The 19,790-nt window shown below is 45.1% G+C and overlaps 2 protein-coding genes across 9 annotated transcripts in view; one reads left to right on the forward strand and one right to left on the reverse strand.

Moving 5' to 3' along the window:
* Positions 1 to 843, reverse strand: part of PAN3 (poly(A) specific ribonuclease subunit PAN3) — an 83,601-nt gene extending 82,758 nt beyond the window's left edge. For 2 of the 7 annotated variants that reach the window (XM_038174914.2, XM_038174921.2), the window contains exon 1: positions 53 to 837. In XM_038174914.2, the coding sequence (XP_038030842.1) occupies positions 53 to 503 (451 nt within the window). In that variant the 5' untranslated portion in view covers positions 504 to 837. Of the gene's footprint in view, positions 1 to 52 lie in introns of all 7 variants that reach the window. The other 5 variants (XM_038174907.2, XM_038174906.2, XM_038174917.2 and 2 more) reach the window with 5 other exon arrangements.
* Positions 844 to 6,451: 5,608 nt separating this feature from the next.
* The window catches only part of FLT3 (fms related receptor tyrosine kinase 3), a 41,108-nt gene continuing 27,769 nt past the window's right edge, over positions 6,452 to 19,790 (forward strand). The window contains exons 1-3 of one of the 2 annotated variants that reach the window (XM_072032654.1): positions 6,452 to 7,158; positions 16,991 to 17,115; positions 19,075 to 19,277. In XM_072032654.1, the coding sequence (XP_071888755.1) occupies positions 7,104 to 7,158; positions 16,991 to 17,115; positions 19,075 to 19,277 (383 nt within the window). In that variant the 5' untranslated portion in view covers positions 6,452 to 7,103. The remainder of the gene's footprint in view (positions 7,159 to 16,990; positions 17,116 to 19,074; positions 19,278 to 19,790) is intronic. The other variant, XM_027469694.3, reaches the window with a different exon arrangement.

Consider the following 19,790-nt stretch of genomic DNA (forward strand, 5'->3'; position numbering starts at 1 on the left):
CGGGGCTCCCCCCCCACAACCTCCCTCCCCACACAACCCCAGCCCCACTCACTCGCCAGCCGCGGGCCGTCCAGCCCCCCGCCGCCTCCTCCTCCTCCTCCTCCTCCACCGTTGCTGCTTCCTCCACCTCCTCCTCCTCCTCCTCCGCCGCCTCCCGCCCCCAGCTCGGCTTTCTTAGGCCCCACCACCGCCACCGCCGCCGCCGCCGGGCCCGGGCTGGCCCCGTGAGGCGAGTACCCGGGCCCGGCGCTGGCCGCCGGGGGGATGCCGAGGGGGAGCCCGCTGAGGGGAGGAGCAGCAGCGGCGGCAGCGGCGCCGGGCTCCTCATGCAGGAACTGGCACTCCTCGCCGTAGAAGCAGGTCTTGTCCTTGGCGTAGTAGCGGCAGAACTTGAGCTTCACGGCCCCGCTGGTGCTACTGTTCACACCGCCACCACCGGTCCCCGCCGCCACCGGCCCCACCACCGGCGAGGGCGAGGAGCAGGGCAGGCCGCTGCTGTTCATGGCACCCGCCCCGCCGCCGGGGTCGGCACCATGGGGAAGGAGGGAGGGAGGGAGGGAGAGGAGAGGGGAGAGGGGCGGGGAGAAAAAAAGGGGCGCGGGGAACCGCCGGCACCCCGGGCTGCGGCTCGGAGGAGGAGAAGGAGGAGGAAAAGGGGGGAGGAGGAAGGTGAGGGGGCGGGGGGAGCCTCCGGTGGCTCCGCTCCTCTCAGCGCGGCCGGGGGCGGCGGCGGCTGCTGGGCGGCCGCGGGTTGTTTATGCCATTTTCCTCTTCCTTCAGCGGCCGCGCCTGCGCCGGAGCGGGGCATGCCGGGTAGCGCCCGGCCGGTTGCCCTCAGCGGCTCCGAGTTCTCCGTTTATTTATTTTTATATTTTTTTTTTTCCTCAAAGTGCCGTTGTCCGAGTGTTGTACGCACGCTGGGGGGGAGCAGCTGTCAAGTTTGGGAAATAAAGTTGTTCGGTGTGGGGGTGAGAGCGCGTTGTTGTCCTTTCGTTGTGTCCTCTCTCGAAGTAAAAAGTCAATCTGCCTCCAGAGTCTGTGTGAGAATAGAAATAATAAGTGAGCTTTGAAATGTTACACTGGAAGCTTTCTTCCACATGCAAAGTCTTCAAGAAGTACTGGTGCCTTAAGCTGAAATCTCAAAGCCATCAATTTTTTCAGTCAGGAGGACGGCTTCTCCTGCTTACAGACTGGCTTCTCCAGGCTTACAAACCAGCTGAGGAAAAAAGCTGTTTCTTTGCAGAAAGATTTGACAGAAAACTGGAGCAGAGCAAGGTAACGAGAGTTAACCTCCGATGCTAGCCTGGCATCCCAAGAAAATAATACAAAGGGCGTCATCTCTCTGTTGTTCCCTAACAATTTTCAGCCTTTTGCTTCCTTCAACTGTATATGGCAATGGTGCCACAGGTACTATGTTCCTACACGTTTAGAAACGTAGGCAAAAGGGAGGGAAGGTCCTGTTAGTTTCTCCATTAAAATGTCTCAGAAGGAGCTCAGATACAAACCACAGCAGGTTCCAAAGCGAAGAGAGCCCTCGTAAAGGCCTCGACTATGAGAAATGTTTCAGTCACAACTTGCACCTTCTTAGATAACCAAAAGCAGTTTGCTTTAGTACACAAATCAGAGGCAGTCCCAGCAGCTTTGCTTAGCAGTGCTTAGCTGTGTATCACTCAGACCACTGTCATTAGCATTATGCCTCTGAGGGATGAAGCCAAGGACTTGGTTGCACGAGGAGGCATTGCAGGTGTGGGTGACACGTCCCTCAGCTCTTGCCGTGGCTAAAGGGAGGGCTGGAAGTACATTAGTGCATTGTTTACTCCCTTTATCCTGCTCATCCATGCCCTGGGAAGGTACTAGAGAAGGGCAGAATTTTCAGGCAATTGAGGCTTTTGCAAGTTTGGGGTTTTGCAGAGGGGAATGGGAAGCAGAAGGTGCTGTGCTGAGGTAGCGCCAGGTGTGGGGAGCGAGAGGAACCCAATATCACCTGCAGCTGAAGTCCTATTGTCAGCAGTTTCTTTATCATACCTCATTCCAAGAATGACGTCCCCTGTAAAAAGCTCCTGCCCTCCAGAAAGATCAGACTGAGAGGCCAAGTTATAGATGCGAGTGAGGAGGCTGGAAGGGGTACCAGAAAGATGTTAATAAAGGGAGAAGAAGAATTTCAGCTTTCACCCAGAGCTTTTCCAAGACCTGTGAATCTTTTATCCAGGGCTTTAGTACGGTGGATTTAATGGTATCAAGTTATCTTACAAGAGATTTCATGATACACATAGGGAAATGCCTTTTCTGGGTAAACTGGTTGAGCATGAAATAAATACTTCCAAGCAAAGACTTCAATTGTGTAGCCGCTCCCATCACTGAAGTGTATTCTAACCTGTGTTTTCAACCTTGTGAATCTGCTTTTCCCACAGCTCTTTTGCTGATCCATGCATATGTCTAATACTGCACATACACAGTGAGGTTACTTTATACAAGACCCACATTTTTCTGTCTGCATGCTGTGGTTCAGGCTGGAAACGTTCACCCTGGATGCAAAAAGAGTTGAAGCAGTGGACTGGGCAGTGGCACCTGATTCTGCCAGCGAGGGTGCACAGGTAGCAATGAGTTATGTGGTACGGAGCAATGGGTGTCTGAGTTCTTCTTCCCCCCCCCCCCCCCCCCCCCCCCCCCCATCGATGGAAGTGAGCATCAAATCCCTACCAAACATTAAATCAGCTTGGAAGTGTCCTTTGTCTTTTCTTGGCCAGCAGAGCAGTGCCAATAACAGGAAGAGGCTGAAGATTGCACAAGTCTCTTTTTCTGGCCCTGGCAAGCTCTCACCTCTTCTGTCCCTTAATTCTGGTAAGGCCTTGACCTGAAGGCTGAACTGCAACTATTGAGTGTCCACGTGGGACCCTGACACTTTCTCATTAATTGTAACTTCGTGTCCCCCTCCAGAATTTTATTTCCATTGCCTGTTCCTGCTGGCCAGCCAGAATGCCAAGGGTATCCCATCAGCCATTCGGTGTCTTTGAACCTGCTCCACTGCCATGTGCAGTCCACAGAGATTTACTGGGCATTCCTGCAGACCAGTGACTGATGATGTTAATTTTTTTTTTTTTTTTTTTTTGCAAAAGAAGTCCCCTGTTTATTGAAGCCGGCACCTCTCCAGGGAACACTGCAGCTCCTCTCTTGGGCACATACCCAGATTTACCTTGCACAAGATCCAGGGAGAAAGAAAAGGATGAACAGATAGATGCCCCTGGGTCTTGTCCCAGTTTGTAGTCAAGTCATAAAGCGGTGTGCTTTTTGACCCAGAAAGGGGGAAATACTCCTGTATGCATGCATACAGGCATAGCCAAGTGACAGAGCTATTGTGAGAGAACAAAATATGAGATTAACAAAAAAGGGGGGGAGGGAATCCTTGAGAAGGAAAGCCTTGCCAAGAGATCTTTTCCCCAGCCAAATCAGGTTGCAAGTGCCAAATAGCTCTCCCCTAACATTAGATTCAGTGTTGAGAATGCTGCGTCTGCTATTGAGAGTGACAGTTTCTCTTTGTGTTGACCCAAAATTGACATGTTCAGTAAATCATGTGGAAACAGATCCTGAAGTGCATGCTAGCATCAAATAATACAAATGAATAACAATACTTTTTGAGTGATGGTGTTATAGTAGTTCTTTCTTTTTTTTCTTTTTTTTTTTTACAGCATAGGCAAGACAAGTTTTGTAGGTAGGAAGCTTGTTAAACCACCAAGTAGTTGGGAAAAGCACTGTTTTCTTTTCAGCAGTACCAGTTGGTATATTAGGAGATATTATCTCTACTTAAAAAACTGTCTTTCCTTAATGTTTTTGAAACAGATCAAGAGAAATATTTTTTTAAAATGTTTTTACATAATCCAACTTTAACCTTTATAGTCTAACATAGTATATAAATAGGAAAAAATTGTTAGCAAGATTTGCAAACATACAAGCATGATCAGAGTCCACAGTAATATTAGACAAGAATTTAGCATTTGTTGATTTATTTTTTGAAGGAAGAGCAATGAAGCCTGATAGCTCAGAATATAAACCAACTGGTGTCTGAATTCTAGGGGAAACTGCCACTCTTGCGATTATTCCACAAAATTATATTTTTTTTAAATCTCCCTTTGAAGTGTTTGAGACTAAATAATAGGGCAGCCAGGATGTTGGACTGAGTAATGAGTGGGCCAACCTGCTGTGACAGTTCCTACGGGTCCTTGACAAGGGAGCTGTCTTTGCTAGCAGTAGAAGGAAGAAACCAAATGTTGCTGCTAGCCAGATTCCCATTCACATGCAAACCCAAATTCGTGCCAACTCAGTGAAGTTTTGAATTCAAATCAAGTAGCAAGTCAGGAGCTGACCCTGAAGTGCTCCTGCTAACACCTACGTTAATAATGTATGCCAACACCTAAGTTAATAATGTATGGGGGGAGGTCTAGCCTTGGGCTAGAGTTCATATTAGTACAAGCAATAAAATGTTAGCCTAGTTTCACGCTGCTGGTAACCCATTCACATGGTTTAGCTAGGGAGTTTTTTTACCATGTGGCTACTCCCACCAGAGCTGGCTTTATCTAACTGTTGCAGTGAAGGCCATGCCATAATGTGACATATCTTGGATAAAATCCTTGGTAACAGAAGCCACCGTCCCATGAGGGGAAAAACAGAAACTTGCTGACTCAAAAGAGTACTTAATGGTCATTTGCACATGTATGACATTTTTGAACCTCCTCTGCCAGTATCTTCAGGACTAAATATACTGGATATTATATATTTATTTTGTCTACATTCAGTAGATATCAACTATTTTAGCTACTGACATCTTTTGCAGAAGCTTTTAAAGTGAAAACAAGACATGTATATCGAGACTTCTGATACCAGAACAGCTGCATCACCAGTGACAGGTTCTGTTACTTAAATGCAGGTTCTAATAAGTTCCGATTAAGAAAGTTAATGTCATTTTATACCCATTGAAATCATGAAAAGGCAATTTTTTTGGTGAGATTTTTCTCACAATGTCTTTAATAAAATCCCCGTAGTTTCCAGTGATGCATCAGGTGGAAGAGAAAACAAAGCACTTTGCACACTTGCAAATTTTAAAACAAAGGGCAGGCAACCACTGTTTTGGTACACATGTGGGTGTTCAGACAGGTCACTGCTGTGCCACCTGACCCCACAAGAAGTCAGTGACTGGGGCAGATGTCTGGTGGTTTCAGAACAGAAGCACAAACCGTCTGCACCCTGGTTTCTGAGGGCAAAACCTCTATGTAGGTGCGCCATTGAAAGGGATGTGCAAGAACATACAAGAAAGTTATGGGCTTCCTGGAGCAGGTCCAGTGAAGGACCATTACAGGTTTGGGGTATCTGACAGATGAGATGGGGCTGAAAGGGCCAGAATCACAGCCTGGAGAAGAGAGGCCTCAGGGGGGATTTTATCAGCATGTATAAATACCTGATGGGGAAGAGTAATGAAGACGGAGCCAAATTCTGTGGAGCCCAGTGCCAGGACAAGAGGCAGTGGACACAAACTGGAAGACAGGAGGCTCCCTCTGAACATAGGGAAGTGCTTCTGTGCTATGCAGGTGGCTGAACACTGGAATAGATTGCCTGGAGTTGCGAAGACTTCCTCCTTGGAGATGTTTAAAACTCAGCTGGATGTGGCCTGGGGCAGCCTGTTCTAGCTGACCCTGCTTTGGGCAGGGGTTGGACTAGATGATCTCTAAAGTTGTCTTCCAACCTCGTCTGCGCTGTGGCTGTGTACAAAGAAAAGGCCACCTGCAAGCCAAAGACATAGTAAGACCTCTGAAAGCTTGTTCCCAGCATGGTATTTTCCAGTTTGCAATGATTTCTTTAAGGCCTATGGAATCCTGTGCTTCCTTTCCCAGTTTTTGAGTCCATGCAAATATGTCCCTCCCTAGTTTGCAAATCACTTCAGCTCCTTCCTATGCACTGCATCAAACTCAAACTTGTCTTCATCACCTGAGTACAGTGTTATTGCTTCAGTCTGTATTCCTGAGGCAGTCTTGTGAGAGACCAAGTGCTCACCTCCTCTAACAATGCTGGCCTCAATGCTGTTTCTCCATTTCTCCTATGGTTATCTTTGGGATGTCTTCTATGGCTTTTATGTGCAATATACCTGTCTAGCTCTGCTTCATCTACATTTTTATTTAATCTCCCCTAATGCCAAATAAATTATTTACTATGTATCAGTACCAAAAAACAAATCCATTCAAGATATAATCTCTGGCACAATGCTAAGAACATCTTACTGACACTGAGTTTATTTGCTTACATGCAAGCTCTTTGGACAGAGATTGTTTAGCTCTGTTGCAGAATGGGTTCTTAGTCTCTAACAATAAAAAAATATGTATAACAATTGAGGGAATAGCAGGGATGAAGCTGGGGGTGATGCATGAGCTTAGCCGACAGAAATGGAGCCGCTTTCTGTCAGGGGGACGCGATGCATGGCTGAAGCAGACAGGAACTTCTGCCTGCCCTTCTGAAGTGTCTGGTCTTGATATAAACCAGGGGTGAGTAAATCTGGGCTAGTTGTGCTACTTGGACCCTCTGTACCCCATGAACAAGAAGCAAGGAGAAGGCAGATGCTGGAGTGCTGCACACTGGGCAAGGCCGCAATGTCCCCAGACGGTTGCCTCTGTGGGTGACCCCAGAGGCCTTTATTTTTATCCCTTTGACAAATCATCTGTGAAATGGCCTCAGAGCAGCTGTAGCTCTGTCTGCACCCTCCTGCGGGCAGCGCTAGTTCCCTGTTCCCTCTGGGGCTAAACACAGACCCACGCCACAGCCGCGCTGCCCCACCGGGCATGGTCCCCGCGCTGGGCAGCTGCTTCCCCTGCCTGGCAGGGGCACACAACAGCTCCACTGCCACCAGGTTCTGGCTTCTCACCCGCCGCTGGAAATATCCCTCAGCCCAAGAGAGGCCCCTCTGCTCGCCCACACTCAGCCGTTTCCTTCAGGCTCAGGTCTGGGGCCCAGGCTTTTGAAGAAGTGGTTTCGTTGCGGGCAGTGACGTGCACCCTGAAGACAGCCACCTGCACAGCCGGGTTTCACGCACTCGGGCTGAGGACGGCAGGGCATCGCCAGCCATGGCACTGTGCCCACCCGCTGCCCACCCCTCGGGGACCCCGCTTTGGCTACCAGGTAAGGCCTCCTCAACCTGCTCCTTGGACACTTTCCTCCCTGTTTCCCGTTATCTCACCGCATCCCTTCACATCTTTCCTTTCTTTCACCTCTGGCTTCTTATCTGTTTGTTTTCTCCTGCATCTTTTATTTTCCATCCTGTTTTTCTTCTCTTTTCTGGGTGTCCCCTTTTCTGTGCCATCACCCTGGTGTCCCAGCCAGGCTGTTGCTCTAGCGCACCTGACACATTTCATGCACAAGGCAAAAAGTACCTAAAAATACTTATTTTTTCTTATTTTTCCTGACATAAATGCATTAATATCAGCTTCACCTGATCATCTTAAACAATACGTCTGCATTTTCCTAAGTAAACAATCTGAGAGTGAGATATGTTGATAGAATGAAATTTAGCAGTGCGTCTGTATCTTACCAGGTTTTGTTGTTGTTGAACAACCTAAACAGAAGAAAGCACAATATTAATATCTAGAAAGTTTATCTGTTTTGTCAGAGTGAAGTCATGCCAACATTTTAACTGTTAAAAGAAAAACAAATATTTTCTTCCATCTCAGATGCCTGCAACTATTTTTCTCTGGCTCTGTGGCTTGCTCCTATCAGAGATGATCTTGCTGATTCAAAATCCAGGACCCAAACAACAAGAGAGTGTTGTTTTTTTGTTGTTGTTTTTCTGATCAACTCAGTTCTGATGCGTGCCTGGGAAAGTCATTTTACAACCTGAGGTTCATTTTCAGCTCCATATACGGGAACAATAATATTTACTTCAAAGAGCAATTGTTTAGGTATTATTCATTCATGTTGGAAAGTCTACCCGAGATAGAAGGCAAGGTGGAGTAAAAATGAAAATGAGTATTTCATGATCTCCTGCTTTGCATGATTGCTGATACTACTACTACTAAGCAAACCCTGTTGAGGATGGATTTCTGTGTTTTCTTCTTGTCTGAGCTCTGCTAGTCTTGCAGGCTGTATAACAGGGTAAACAAAAGTGATTAGCATCTGGGATGTGATAGTGCCCGAAGGCGTCTGTGAAGAACAGACCTCAGCACGGCTGAGAGATGGCTCTGAGGAGGGAGCAAGATCCAGAGGAGCATGAGGTGCGATTATCGATTATCGTCCATGAGGACTGCTGCTCGTTGGGTTGAGATACTACTTAGTCAAGGCAAGGTATGTAGGGAGGCAGTAATGCTTCTTGTAAGGCCAGCAGATACAGGGGAAAAAAAAAAAAAAAAGGAAAAAAAAAAAAAAAAAAAAAAAAAAAACGAAAATGCTTTGGGACATGCAAGCTGGGTAGGAGCTGAAAGTTCTGAGATGTAGCTGACAGCAGAAATCCTGAGAATTGCCAGCTCCATGACTCTCTCTCTAGCAGATGACTCTTTAAAAGCAATGTTGATGGAAAACTGTTAAGTGTTTAATGAATTATATGTCATTTCTTAAAGACGGGTGTGTTCCCCGTAAAACTCCATGTATTGTCTCGAGGTAAGACCTAGTAATAAATTGGGCAGACTCACAGCCTGTATCTGTATGATGAACCGGAATCATCAGAAATTGCGACACTTAGGCAGAGAAAGGAAAGCCAGTCTGTAGTAACTGCTAGAGGAAAATCTCACCAGTACATGCAGAATTAAGGCACCAGGTCTGTCTTTAAATTACAGGCTCAGAACTGCAAAAGCTGCAGGAAAGAAAAAGCATCTTGTCAGTGTTATTTGCTGGAATAAATGATACCCAGCAGCAAGGAATGTAATCCCAATAATTTCAGAAAACAATATATACAACACAATATGTATGTAAATACAGTTACGTGCATTAAAATCATTACTTCAGTTTCTCACCTTCTTAACGTTTTCTGGTCATCCTAAGCAAGAGCTTGTGGTTAATGATAGCATGATCTAGCATGCAATTAGCCTGGCATTAGTGAATGAGGTGGGAAGGTGGATGAGGACTGGCAACTGAGGCAGTAATGTAATTTCATGTTTCACAAGTTGGAGAATTGTGTGACAAACAGAGACTTTGGGTGACCTTTCTCATTGGAGCAAGCTTTCCTTTAGCTGCTCTCGTTCCTTTTATTCATGTTGTGCCCGCTCCTGCTGAGAGCTGTTCATGGGATTGCTTTTGCAGTTCCAGGGCACCTGAGAGAAACGAAGCTCGGAGCTGCTGACTAAGATCTCAGCGTGGCTGACAAATGAGGGGAAATTTTATACGAGCAAGGGCTGCAAACTCAGGCCCTAACAAGCTCTGGATTACTTTATGCTGGGTCCGATTGCACAAAAACTCTGGGAGTTTTATATGTTGAAAAACCCCTCGCAGGACACACAGGTGTCTGTTACATCCCTATGGCAGAGAACCAGAAAAACACAAGATGGGCCAGAAGAGGCTGGGACCCAGCAGCTGTCAGGATGTGTCCACCTCCCAGCAATACACCCAGTGCTTTCCAGCACCCCAGCTGATGAGCACTGCAAAGCATGTCCAGGCACCGAGCCCTGCCACCAGCAGAAAGGTGAAATCAATGAGAACCCCAGGGGGAATCAAGTTTGATCCTGACTGCAATCTCTTTCACGAAGCTTGCAGAAACCTTGGTGCAAGACAGCTGTGAATGCTGGATAAGGCCAGTGCGTGGTCTGCTTACTCAGGAAAACACAGTCATGCCCAGCAGAACGTATTTTCGTTGTCATCTCTCACCATGGATTTCATGGATCAGAGGATAAGGCATCTCTTCGAAGAGATGATTCCTGAAGGTGAAGGGATTGCTTGGGGGGAGGGTTATTTTCCAGAAAATGCAACTTAAAACTATTGGTGTTTTATTTCTTTTGAGGTTTGGCCCCATTTGCTTTTTCCCTCTCTTCCCCAGAAAGTTCCTCAGCTTACCCAACTTTCCATTTACCCAGTAGTCAGTTTCTACCCGTCAGTGCATTGGTGGGTGCTGTGTGATTGTGCTCAATGGAGCAGAGCTGCGGGCATCATGTCCTTCTGCAGCATCCCCTTCTACAGCCCTTCCCATCAGGGCCCCAACATAGTACGGCACAGAGCTGAATCCAAACTCCCCCTCGTCCTCTTGTTCTTGAGCTTCTGAAAATGCAGCTTTCAAAAGCTTCATGGCATAAACTCCCTCACATGTAGGTTTCTGTGCTGTTAAACTGAGAAGCTATTTGGGGTCATCGAGCTGAGTTAGCTTTCCTGAAATTTTTCATAGAGACATTCATTGCAAAAGGCATGGGTGAAAAACTACAGCAAACACCAGTGGAAATGAGATTGGAGAGTAAAACATTTACAGAGCAAAAAAAGTAGAAGAACAGGAACAGATGACCGATGAAGACAGAAAGCAATTTCAGTTTTATATAGCAGCACTCAAAAAGCACAAAGATTGCTTAAACCCAATGATCGTAGACTTTTAAAAGGAAAGTAGGGACCAGAAAATCAGTTCATAACCAACAAAGAACATCATTTCTCAAATGGAGGGGAGGAGAGGGGAAATACCATATTTCCCATATGGATCAACCCTATTCTTGTTGAGAGAAATACATTTAAGAAGATGCTTTAGGAATCTGAACAGAAGTATGAAGCCAAATGCTTCCTTAGGAATCTGTAAACGTTGAAACGCAGACAATACCCTAAAATTTGCTGGTGTGACTGAAGAGTAGACTCTTCTTTTTTTCTCTGTCTTCCATGAGAAGTAAGATAAAAAAATAGACTGACATCTGGATAAATGTTGTGTGCACTTCCCACTCAGAGGATGAAACAGCTCCCTCATTTTTCTAGGATATTTCCTTAAAAACTGCTGAAAAACTGAGCAGTTTAAACATACAGAAAGGCTAGCTTGTGGCATGGATATTTAGCTCCATTACTGTTGTAAAAGCAAGTGGCATTCCCTTTTCTATAGTCTAGGTTGATTGTGTATGAAGGTTTCCAGTGGGTGAGGTGCAAGAGCTGGTTTGAAAAGCACCTTATTGTTACCAGCAGTATGTTAGATCTTACATCGGTACAACCAACCACTGGGGAACTGCAATTGTCTTTTAACCCTAACCTCATAAGTAACGTACCACCGGTTGGTGATATAAATAACACCAACTGGTATCTGTTTTGTTCATTTTTGCCAAATTTGGTACTGAATACCAATGACCATTTAAACCAAATTCCTTTGCTTCATTTTTATCTTTTCAGGTTTTGTAGCAGAGCCCTTCTCTCCAGCTCTTTCTCTTGCTGTCCTTCCTTCTCCCATCCTCACTCTAAGCTCTGTTCCCTCCCTCACCCCCATCCAGGAAGAGGACGACATACTATAGTCAGTTGTGGAAGCTGTTGTTTTCATTCAAAAAGGGAAGTTTTACAATACTAGGATGACAAGTAGTGTAATTTCACTATTTACAGTCTTGTTTTCACTTCTCTTTTGGGCAGATCCTTTTCTCCTTGTTGATGAGGTGCCGGGAATCTCATGCCTCTACCTTTGGGTACTTAACTAAAGCAGCTCTTGCTTGCAGGAGGTTAATAATTCCATTAATGTCAGTTGAAGTGCTGTAATGTGTCAGGTAATGAGTCTGGAGTGCTTAAACAGAGTAGGTTAAAAAGAGTTAAACAAAGCAAGCTTACTTATGCCATTAGATGAGATATGTCTGTTTGCTTTGCTTCAGGGCTGTCTATCCAGCTTTCTAATGGCATAAATATGTGCCATCCCCACGAACAAACATCCTGTAGAGGATATTCAAGAGCAAGAACAGCCCAATGCTACTTTCTGATTAATGGAGGGCTTACGTGGTGGCATTAATCTGGTTCATCTTTACCTACATAATTATCCCTTTATTCACAGAACCACAGAAGGGCTGGGGCTGGCAGGACCCCTGAAGGCCCCTGGTGCCCCCCCTGCCCAAGCAGGGACACCCAGAGCAGGCTGCCCAGGCCCACGTCCAGGCGGCTTTTGGAGCTCCCCAAGGAGGAGACCCCACAGCCTCTCTGGGCAGCCTGTGCCAGGGCTCCGTCACCCGCCCAGCACAGCAGTGCTGCCTGGTGCTCAGAGGGAGCCTCCTGGGTGCCCGGCTGTGCCCATGGCCTCCTGTCCTGGCACTGGGCACCACTGAGCAGAGCCTGGCTCCGCCCTCTCTGCACCCTCTCCTCAGGGGTTTAGGGACATGGATGAGATCCTCCTGAGCCTCCTCTTCTCCAGGCTGAGCAGCCCCAGCTCTCCCAGCTGCAGTATGTGCAGGTGTCTCTTGTACTGGGGTCCCAGAACTGGATGCAGCACTCCAGATGAGGCCTCTGCTCCAGGGCTGGGCAGAGGAGAAGGACCTTGGCCTGCTGGCAACACCCCTTATACAGTCCTGAATATCATTGTTCACTGTGCCTAGTGGGGCAGAAAGATCTGGGTGATGTGGGAGCCAAGAAGAAGCTCCCTTGAGGGGATGAGGGATGTGTGTGAGAAGCAGAAAAGAACCAGTCACGATATGGGCTCTTCCTCAGAGAGTGAGGTTGCCATGGCAGCTGAGGTTTGCTGCCTTTTCGGCCACTTTCCAGCCACTTCCCCAAAAGGGGTATCCTCAGCAGTCCCAGTTATTCTTTGTAAACTGGACCAGAAGTGGCAGAATGGCACAGACTGTGGGTAGGACAGCAGAGATTTCAATGGGTCCCGGGGACCTGTTGCTGTCCTTCGGGGTGGAAGGGCTGTCATTCACTCAGCTAGTCCCATGCAAAGCAGGCAAAATGAATAACAGCAAGCAAAATAACAGCCCAGCTGGAGCAGGGGGTTTATCTCCAACTCACAGGGAAGGTAGATGGAAAGTTATCTTAGTGAAATGAAAGGCAAATAAGGGTTTGAATACAACCCTGCAGTTCTTCTTCCTTGCCCAAGACGAGGTAACCACAAAACAGAAGAGGCAGGACAGAGAGGTAAAAGGGAGGCAGATGTCGTGCTAGATTCAGTCTCCAGCATTTGTTTCATGCTAAGGAGATAACTATTTTCAGACACAAACCACAATTTACCGACATAGACCAAGGACTCAAAGAAGTGATTTCAAAGCAAATCTATAAATTAAGGGGGTACATGATGGTAGTACCAGCTAGTAATCATGAAAGTAACCTGCAACAGCTATAGGGGTTGGGCTGTTCATAAATGTGCACAATCCCACAATAAAAGCAACTTATTCCCAGAGGAACAGAAGGTTTCACATACTCAGGAGGGCAAGTATATGATTAGAAAATCTGAAACCTGATAGAAATATATATCAAACTGGATTGTGATTCATTCTGGCATAAATGAATGATGAAAAGACAAATCACCGAGCATGATTTGTCTGCAATAAAGTTAATGGCAGAAGTAGTCAATAAAGTTGGATGTGTAATCATGTTGTGAAAAATATAACCCTGCTTCAGGTCATCATTTGCTTATTTTTACTACATAAGGCACCAAAGCAAACAGATTTGTAAGTAATCAGTAAAAAAGTGGGATTGGCTCTGCTGACTCCAACTGCCTGGTCTGTTAGAAAAGGTTTTTTTTCTGTTTTCCTGACAAAGAAGTGTAAAATACATCACTGGTGTGACATCTGACTTGAAATCTTCAGCTATCTGAATTATTCTTTATTAAAATTTCTGCATAATTTACAAGCTGGCTGCAATAAGCCATATACAGAGCTGCTACCTGTCCTCCTCTAAGGAGAAAGGTGGCAGCATTAAAAGGCAAAGTTTTATCCCAAAGGGGAAGTTTGCTCAGATCAGTACCAAAAATTTGTTAAGTCATAACAAGGCAAAGGACAAATTCTTGGAAATTATGGCCAGAGAGAGAAGTGATTAGGTATAAAAGAATGGGGAAGAGTAATTTTGTCTTCATTGCAGCTGTTTTCATCTGGGACCTGAAAATGGGGGGCTGAGAAAAGTTAAGGTGGAAAATTAATTTTTGGACAAAATCTCACTTGCTGCACTCGGCAAACACCAGTGGAGTCAGCTGGGCTTGGCAGCGATGCTCCTGAGGCAGTCTGAGCAAATTTCTTTTTTCTTCTTCGGATGTCGAGAGCTTTTTTTTTTAGGTTCTCGGAGCGCTGCTTCGAGGGCTCCCCCTCGCGGTCATGCAGCCCCCAATTCCTTCAGCTGCTCCTCTTCTGTCTGGCGTTTTAGTCCCTTTAAACCAACTTCATTGCTCTTCTCTGCACACATTTGAGCACCTCGATGTCCTCCTTGTAGCGAGGGGCCCCAGGCTGAACACATCTCTGCTGCAGCTGGTAGCTGTTTAAGACGAAAGGCTTCGGCTTGCTGCCTTCCCTACTCAGGGAGAAAATTTGGGAAGGTTGAGCCAGAGCGTGGCTGGCTTCCCCAGTTTTTGGCAGGCAGCTTTAGTCATCCCCCATCTGAGCATAAATCTCCGAAGTAGTTCTTTTAGGTCAACCATCTGGATACAGCATCTTCGGCTGATATCTGGCCAGTAGAGTCAAGCCTTCATTCTCAGCAACTTTCCATGGGAGCCTGCATTTTGACTTATAATTGTAAAATCATAGAGTCATCTAGGTGGGATAAGACCTTCAGGATTAACAAATCCAACCATTAACCTGACCCATCAAGTCCCACCACTAAACCTTGTTGCCACATCCACACATCTCTTAAATGCCTCCAGGGGTGGGGACCCCACCACTTCCTGGGCAGCCCGTTCCAAGGCTTGGCCACCTCTGTGAAGAAATTCGTCTGGATGCCCAACCTAAACCTCTTCTCCAGAATAAACAACCCCAATTCCCTTATTTTCTCCTCTTATGTCTTGCTTTCTGGTCCCTTCACCAGCTTCATTGCTCTTCTCTGCACACACTCAAGCACCTCGATGTCCTTCTTGAAGTGAGAGACACAGAGCTGAACACAACATTCAGGTGTGGTCTCACCAGTGCCATGTACAAGGGGACAATCACTTGTACTGGCATTTCCCCGTGTATGTGCCTACACATCCTGATGAAATCCTGACTCAGTTTATAACAACTAGAGGTTTGTCTGACTCAGTGAGAGCAAGATTTCTCCTACTGCATTTATTTTCGTATAACCCATAAAAAGAAAATGAAGATGGAAAGCAGGCATAAACAAACATTGTTCAGAGCAGCAATTTTTCTCCATTCCAGTTTCAGTACAGTTTGGCAATGCAAGGCATGATTGTGCATACTGCATATTTGATACTCCTTACCCAGTGCTCTCAGTCTCTGCAGCTCTTGCTTTGGACTTTGGGGAGGATGACTGCTTTGCAGCCCATAGCACCAATCTCTGCACAGGCCAGCTAGCAGCTGGAAAGCCAAGATGGAAAATCGGAGTGTTGCCATTTTCCCAATATTTGTTTTCTTGATTCTGCTTCTGCTGGAAGGCTCATTCATGCTTTTATTTTCTGTTATGTCAAAGTAATATATTTCTCTAAGACCTGCACAAGTTTAAGCCACCCTTTCTCATCTCATATAAATACTTCTAGCATATCATTCTTTTTTTTTTTTTTTTTCTTACTATACAACAGTTGGAACCATCTCAGTCCAAAATATCCTTTCTCAGCCTAAAAACTTTCCTGGATTCACACAGGATAAAGGTAGAGGATAGAAGCAACAAGCTCTAGCAGTTAACAGGACAGGGAGTGCAGTTTTCTGCCGGGCATAGGCTGCTTTCCATCATCCTCCAGTGGGAGGGCTGGAAACCTGGCTTGCAGAGGTGTGTGTATGGTGGGGAATCAGTATGCTTGGTGTAGATATGTTCAAGAGCTTTGTGATTTGTTTACTTTTATCTTCCTTTCAGCCCTGCACCTTGCTCTAAGCTCAACCATCTCAGGAGCTGAGGAAAGAAACAAAGAAAATAAAATAAAATGAGAATAAAACAAAACAAAGCCAAGACCCGAGGACATAAATCTCCCAAGTCATCAGCTGAGAGATGTTATTTTGTGATTCACTGCTTATTTGTACTGTTAAGGGCTGGCTTTAGGGACCGGTGGGAATCAGACACATTTCACCCAGCAGTCCTACTTCTGTTTTTCTTCTCTTTTGTTTTGTGCAGCAATGGGGCTGTCATTACTCTATCACTCCTTTAAGGCTAAATAGTGAGATTTCAAGCTGCAGACCCTGGAGAAAGGCTCATATGAAGCATTCCGGACAGATCATGCTGTTGAGGCACTAGAAACTTTTCCATGCTGCCCCATCTGGGAGCTGCCCAGGGTCTGTAGGCTCCTGAGTTGATACAGAGCCATTGGAATAAGTCAGGAAAAAAAAAAAAAATGGTCCTTCCTTGTCCTTCTGCCTTCAATTTCTGCATCCACTTTTGTCAAAAGACTGGGAATTTGTGCCTTGTTTGCTTCCTGGAGGGGCAAGTGTGTCTCAAGGGAAGATGCATCTACCCTGTCCCTCCCTCACAAGATTCTGGGATGCAGAACTAAACCAGGAAGGCTCAGGAGGGTCTCCAACGAGTTTGACAGATGAAGTACAGTCCTGAAGAGAAGGAAAAAGGAAAGACCAGAGGTTGGGTCCTTGGGTGAGCTGAGGGCAGGCTCTAAAAGCAGATGGAGAGCTTCATTTTGCCATTGCCCTGGGCAGGCACAAGGAGTGCTTGGAGGATATCTCTGACCTGACCTTCCCAATGGGCAGGAGGGAGAAGATATTCTACAATATCTGGGGTCATACTTCTAAAGTGTGATGTATCAGTACTTTTGAAAGGTTTTCCAAATAGCTTTTTCACTCAGTTTTGATACACAAAGGCAGAGTTTGCAAATACAGGATATATCTGTGTATTTCTTCTGCCTTTTAATAAAAAAGATGCAATCTTTCTACAGTTTTGCTGCATTTTATTTTTATTTTTATTAAAATGGTTATCCCTGGCAGAAAGATAGACAGGATTACGTTTGTTTCCTATTTCTGTTTTACAGTTCTTGTTATGACAGCAATAACTTTCACTTCTGCAACGAATCAAAATATATCTGAGATTACATGTGTATTTATCAGCCAGAAGGATGAAGGTTCAAGAACACCGAAGTCATCAGTATCTTCTAAGGTAATCTAACAGAGAACAAGTTGCTTATAAAATATTCCTGTCCATTCCAGAAATACCTTCCCAGAAGCTTACAACACCCTAACCCTTTAGCCTGTGGGGATGTCACAGTCAAAATAGAGAGAGTTAGGAAAAAAAATGCTACAGAAAGTTAAAGGGAAATACATATCACAATTCATTCTTTGAAACTGTAAATAGGTAAGTACAATTTTTCTCTAAAACCAAGTCATTAACTGCTGCCTTGAAGCTATCTCTCATCAGCTTGCCTGAATACTGCTGGAAATCAATTTAAAAAGCTACGTGCCCTCATGGGAAAAATGGTCTGTGGGGATTGGCAAGGCCATGATGTGAAGCAGTGATCACACACAGCCATAGCTGAACACCAACACGTGTGCCTCAGCTGCTAGGACTGGTGGGGAAGCTGAACCCTCTCCCACCACCAAAGCTCATAAATCCTTATCTGGTCTAACCCTTGCCTGAGAGCCCAAAGCTAGATAGGGAATCAAATATGAAACCTTTTCCTTCTTTTCTGCCTCTAAGTTTTCTGCCTCCAAGTTTCTAAATGGCAGGAGGTCAGTAAGAGATGGTGTGCTACTAAGTTATAAAGCAGCTGAGAACTACGATTAAAGTACTTCCTGAGGATTCTTGTTTCAAGACAGGCTTGTGAAATCTTTTTTATTCCTGGGAAAAAAAAAAATCAATAATTCAAATAGGTGAGAAGCAGACTAACAAGTGAAAGGTGCTGACACCTGTCCCCCAAACTGTAGTGGTGGTCTTTTAAATGAAAGAGTCTGATGTAGTCTCTCCTATCACAGCCAGATAAGTGAACATCTTCTGGCTTTCTCTGGTCTCAATAATCATTCAGTCATTTTAGATGAAATCCCTTCTATTACAGGTATGGTGCTTCATGCAGTATTTCATCAGCTTTCATGATCTTGATCATATAAAGTACTTTCTCACTTTCCCACCACAAAATTCCTAATGTGTCATTTCTGTTTAGTACACCAGCCAAAGCTGTGCTGTCCTCGTATCTGAGGAGGCAGAATATGGCTGTTATCTCTAGATACCTCTCAGATCAAGAAAAGGGAAAAAGAAGGAGCAAGGAATGAGCATAACCACATCTTTTCCACCTCCCACTCACTGCCCAGGGTGCCTGGCCAAGCACAGTGTGTGGCAGAGGAGGCAGCAAACCCTGTCTTAATTGGATAAACTTCACCTGACACAGTAATGGAGACATTTTAGGGCTACTGTTCATGTGGAGCTATTTAATTGCCACCTTTTGCTGCAGCTAAGCTTAGAGACTCATTAATCCACCATCAGTTTGCTGCATGCCTGTAGAACATTTTCCTTCTGGCTGCAGTTCTCCTTTGGATGTAGACAACGGTGAGGAAATGGAAGGTGTGAAGGTACCCAGCCCAAACCTTCTCTGCCCAGTAAAGCCCACAAGGAGCTGAGGAGCAGTCTAGGCAGATGCTGTGATGACAAGCAGTGGAATGCTAAAGAAAAAAATATATATATTTATCTAGCCCTGCCTTTGCACTGAGGTCTCAAACAGAAAGATGTTATTATAGTTCTTCTCTGTCTTCCTACAGTTCTACATGAAAGGAAGCAAAAATGAGAGTAAAGAATAACCACTAAGGGAAATTATCATGTTTCTGGCTGAAGTTGTTATGTGATGTCTGTCTAGAGAGAAAAATTAACTAAAGCAACAGGGATCCTATCATGTTCCCTTGTGCAGTAGAATTTAACATATTTATGGATGTTTGACACTAGAAAAGAAAATGAAAGTATGTTGAAGGTGTTACTTTCGTGTAATTTCTATTCATATTTGGCAATTAGGAGGCATTATTAATTTATGAAAGCTTTTTCCAGAAGAACACCCTTTTAAAATATTTGAATATGAAAAAGCAAATGAAGCTAATTGTGACTACATACATAACAATCTGTTCTCTCGCATTGCAGATTTCTAATATTTTGGAAGATCTCGGGTGCTATTTGAATTCTCAAGGAACAGAGAACATCTATGCACCAACTAAAAATGTGGAAGTCAACGTGTTTGAAGATATTGAGTTAAGAGTGATAATGAACATTTCAGAGATCATTTCATGCCTTTGGTTTTTTAAAGAGAGCCAAGCTTGTAAACCTTCATTGGACTCGGAGAACAGGTAAGTCAAAGGATGTTCTGGATCAAAGAACATCTGAGGGATCATTTCTTTCAGGATGCAAATGGAATATTTTCTGTGTGACTTTTCTTGTGTATAATAATAATTTCATGTTATGCATTTTTTTAATCTTCTCATCTTTCTTAAATGTTGTCACCAGTCAGCATGCTGCTGATTGTTGATGTATCCACAGCATATGTACTTAAGAATCTTAAACTCAGAATCATTAGAAATAAATTCAGTCTTTTAATTTGTACAGCATCATGCATGGGGGTCTCCAGGAACTTTCTGACACTGATCAGTTTGAGGTTTGCAGTGTTCATGTGAGGAAAAGGTTTTGATTTTATAGTTAAAGCAACTGAGGCATGGAGGGGTCTGTGATTTGTTAAGGTCACGGTGCAGACCAGGAACAGTGCCAGCACCAGCTTCTCAATTCTTACAGCCAAACTGGGGGTGGAAACCGAGCCCAGGTTATTGCCTCCCATTGCAGGATATGTGGGATGGGATTGTAGGTAA

The sequence above is a fragment of the Anas platyrhynchos genome, chromosome 1 (assembly GCF_047663525.1).
Source record: "Anas platyrhynchos isolate ZD024472 breed Pekin duck chromosome 1, IASCAAS_PekinDuck_T2T, whole genome shotgun sequence".
In the NCBI taxonomy this organism is placed as follows: Eukaryota; Metazoa; Chordata; class Aves; order Anseriformes; family Anatidae; genus Anas; species Anas platyrhynchos.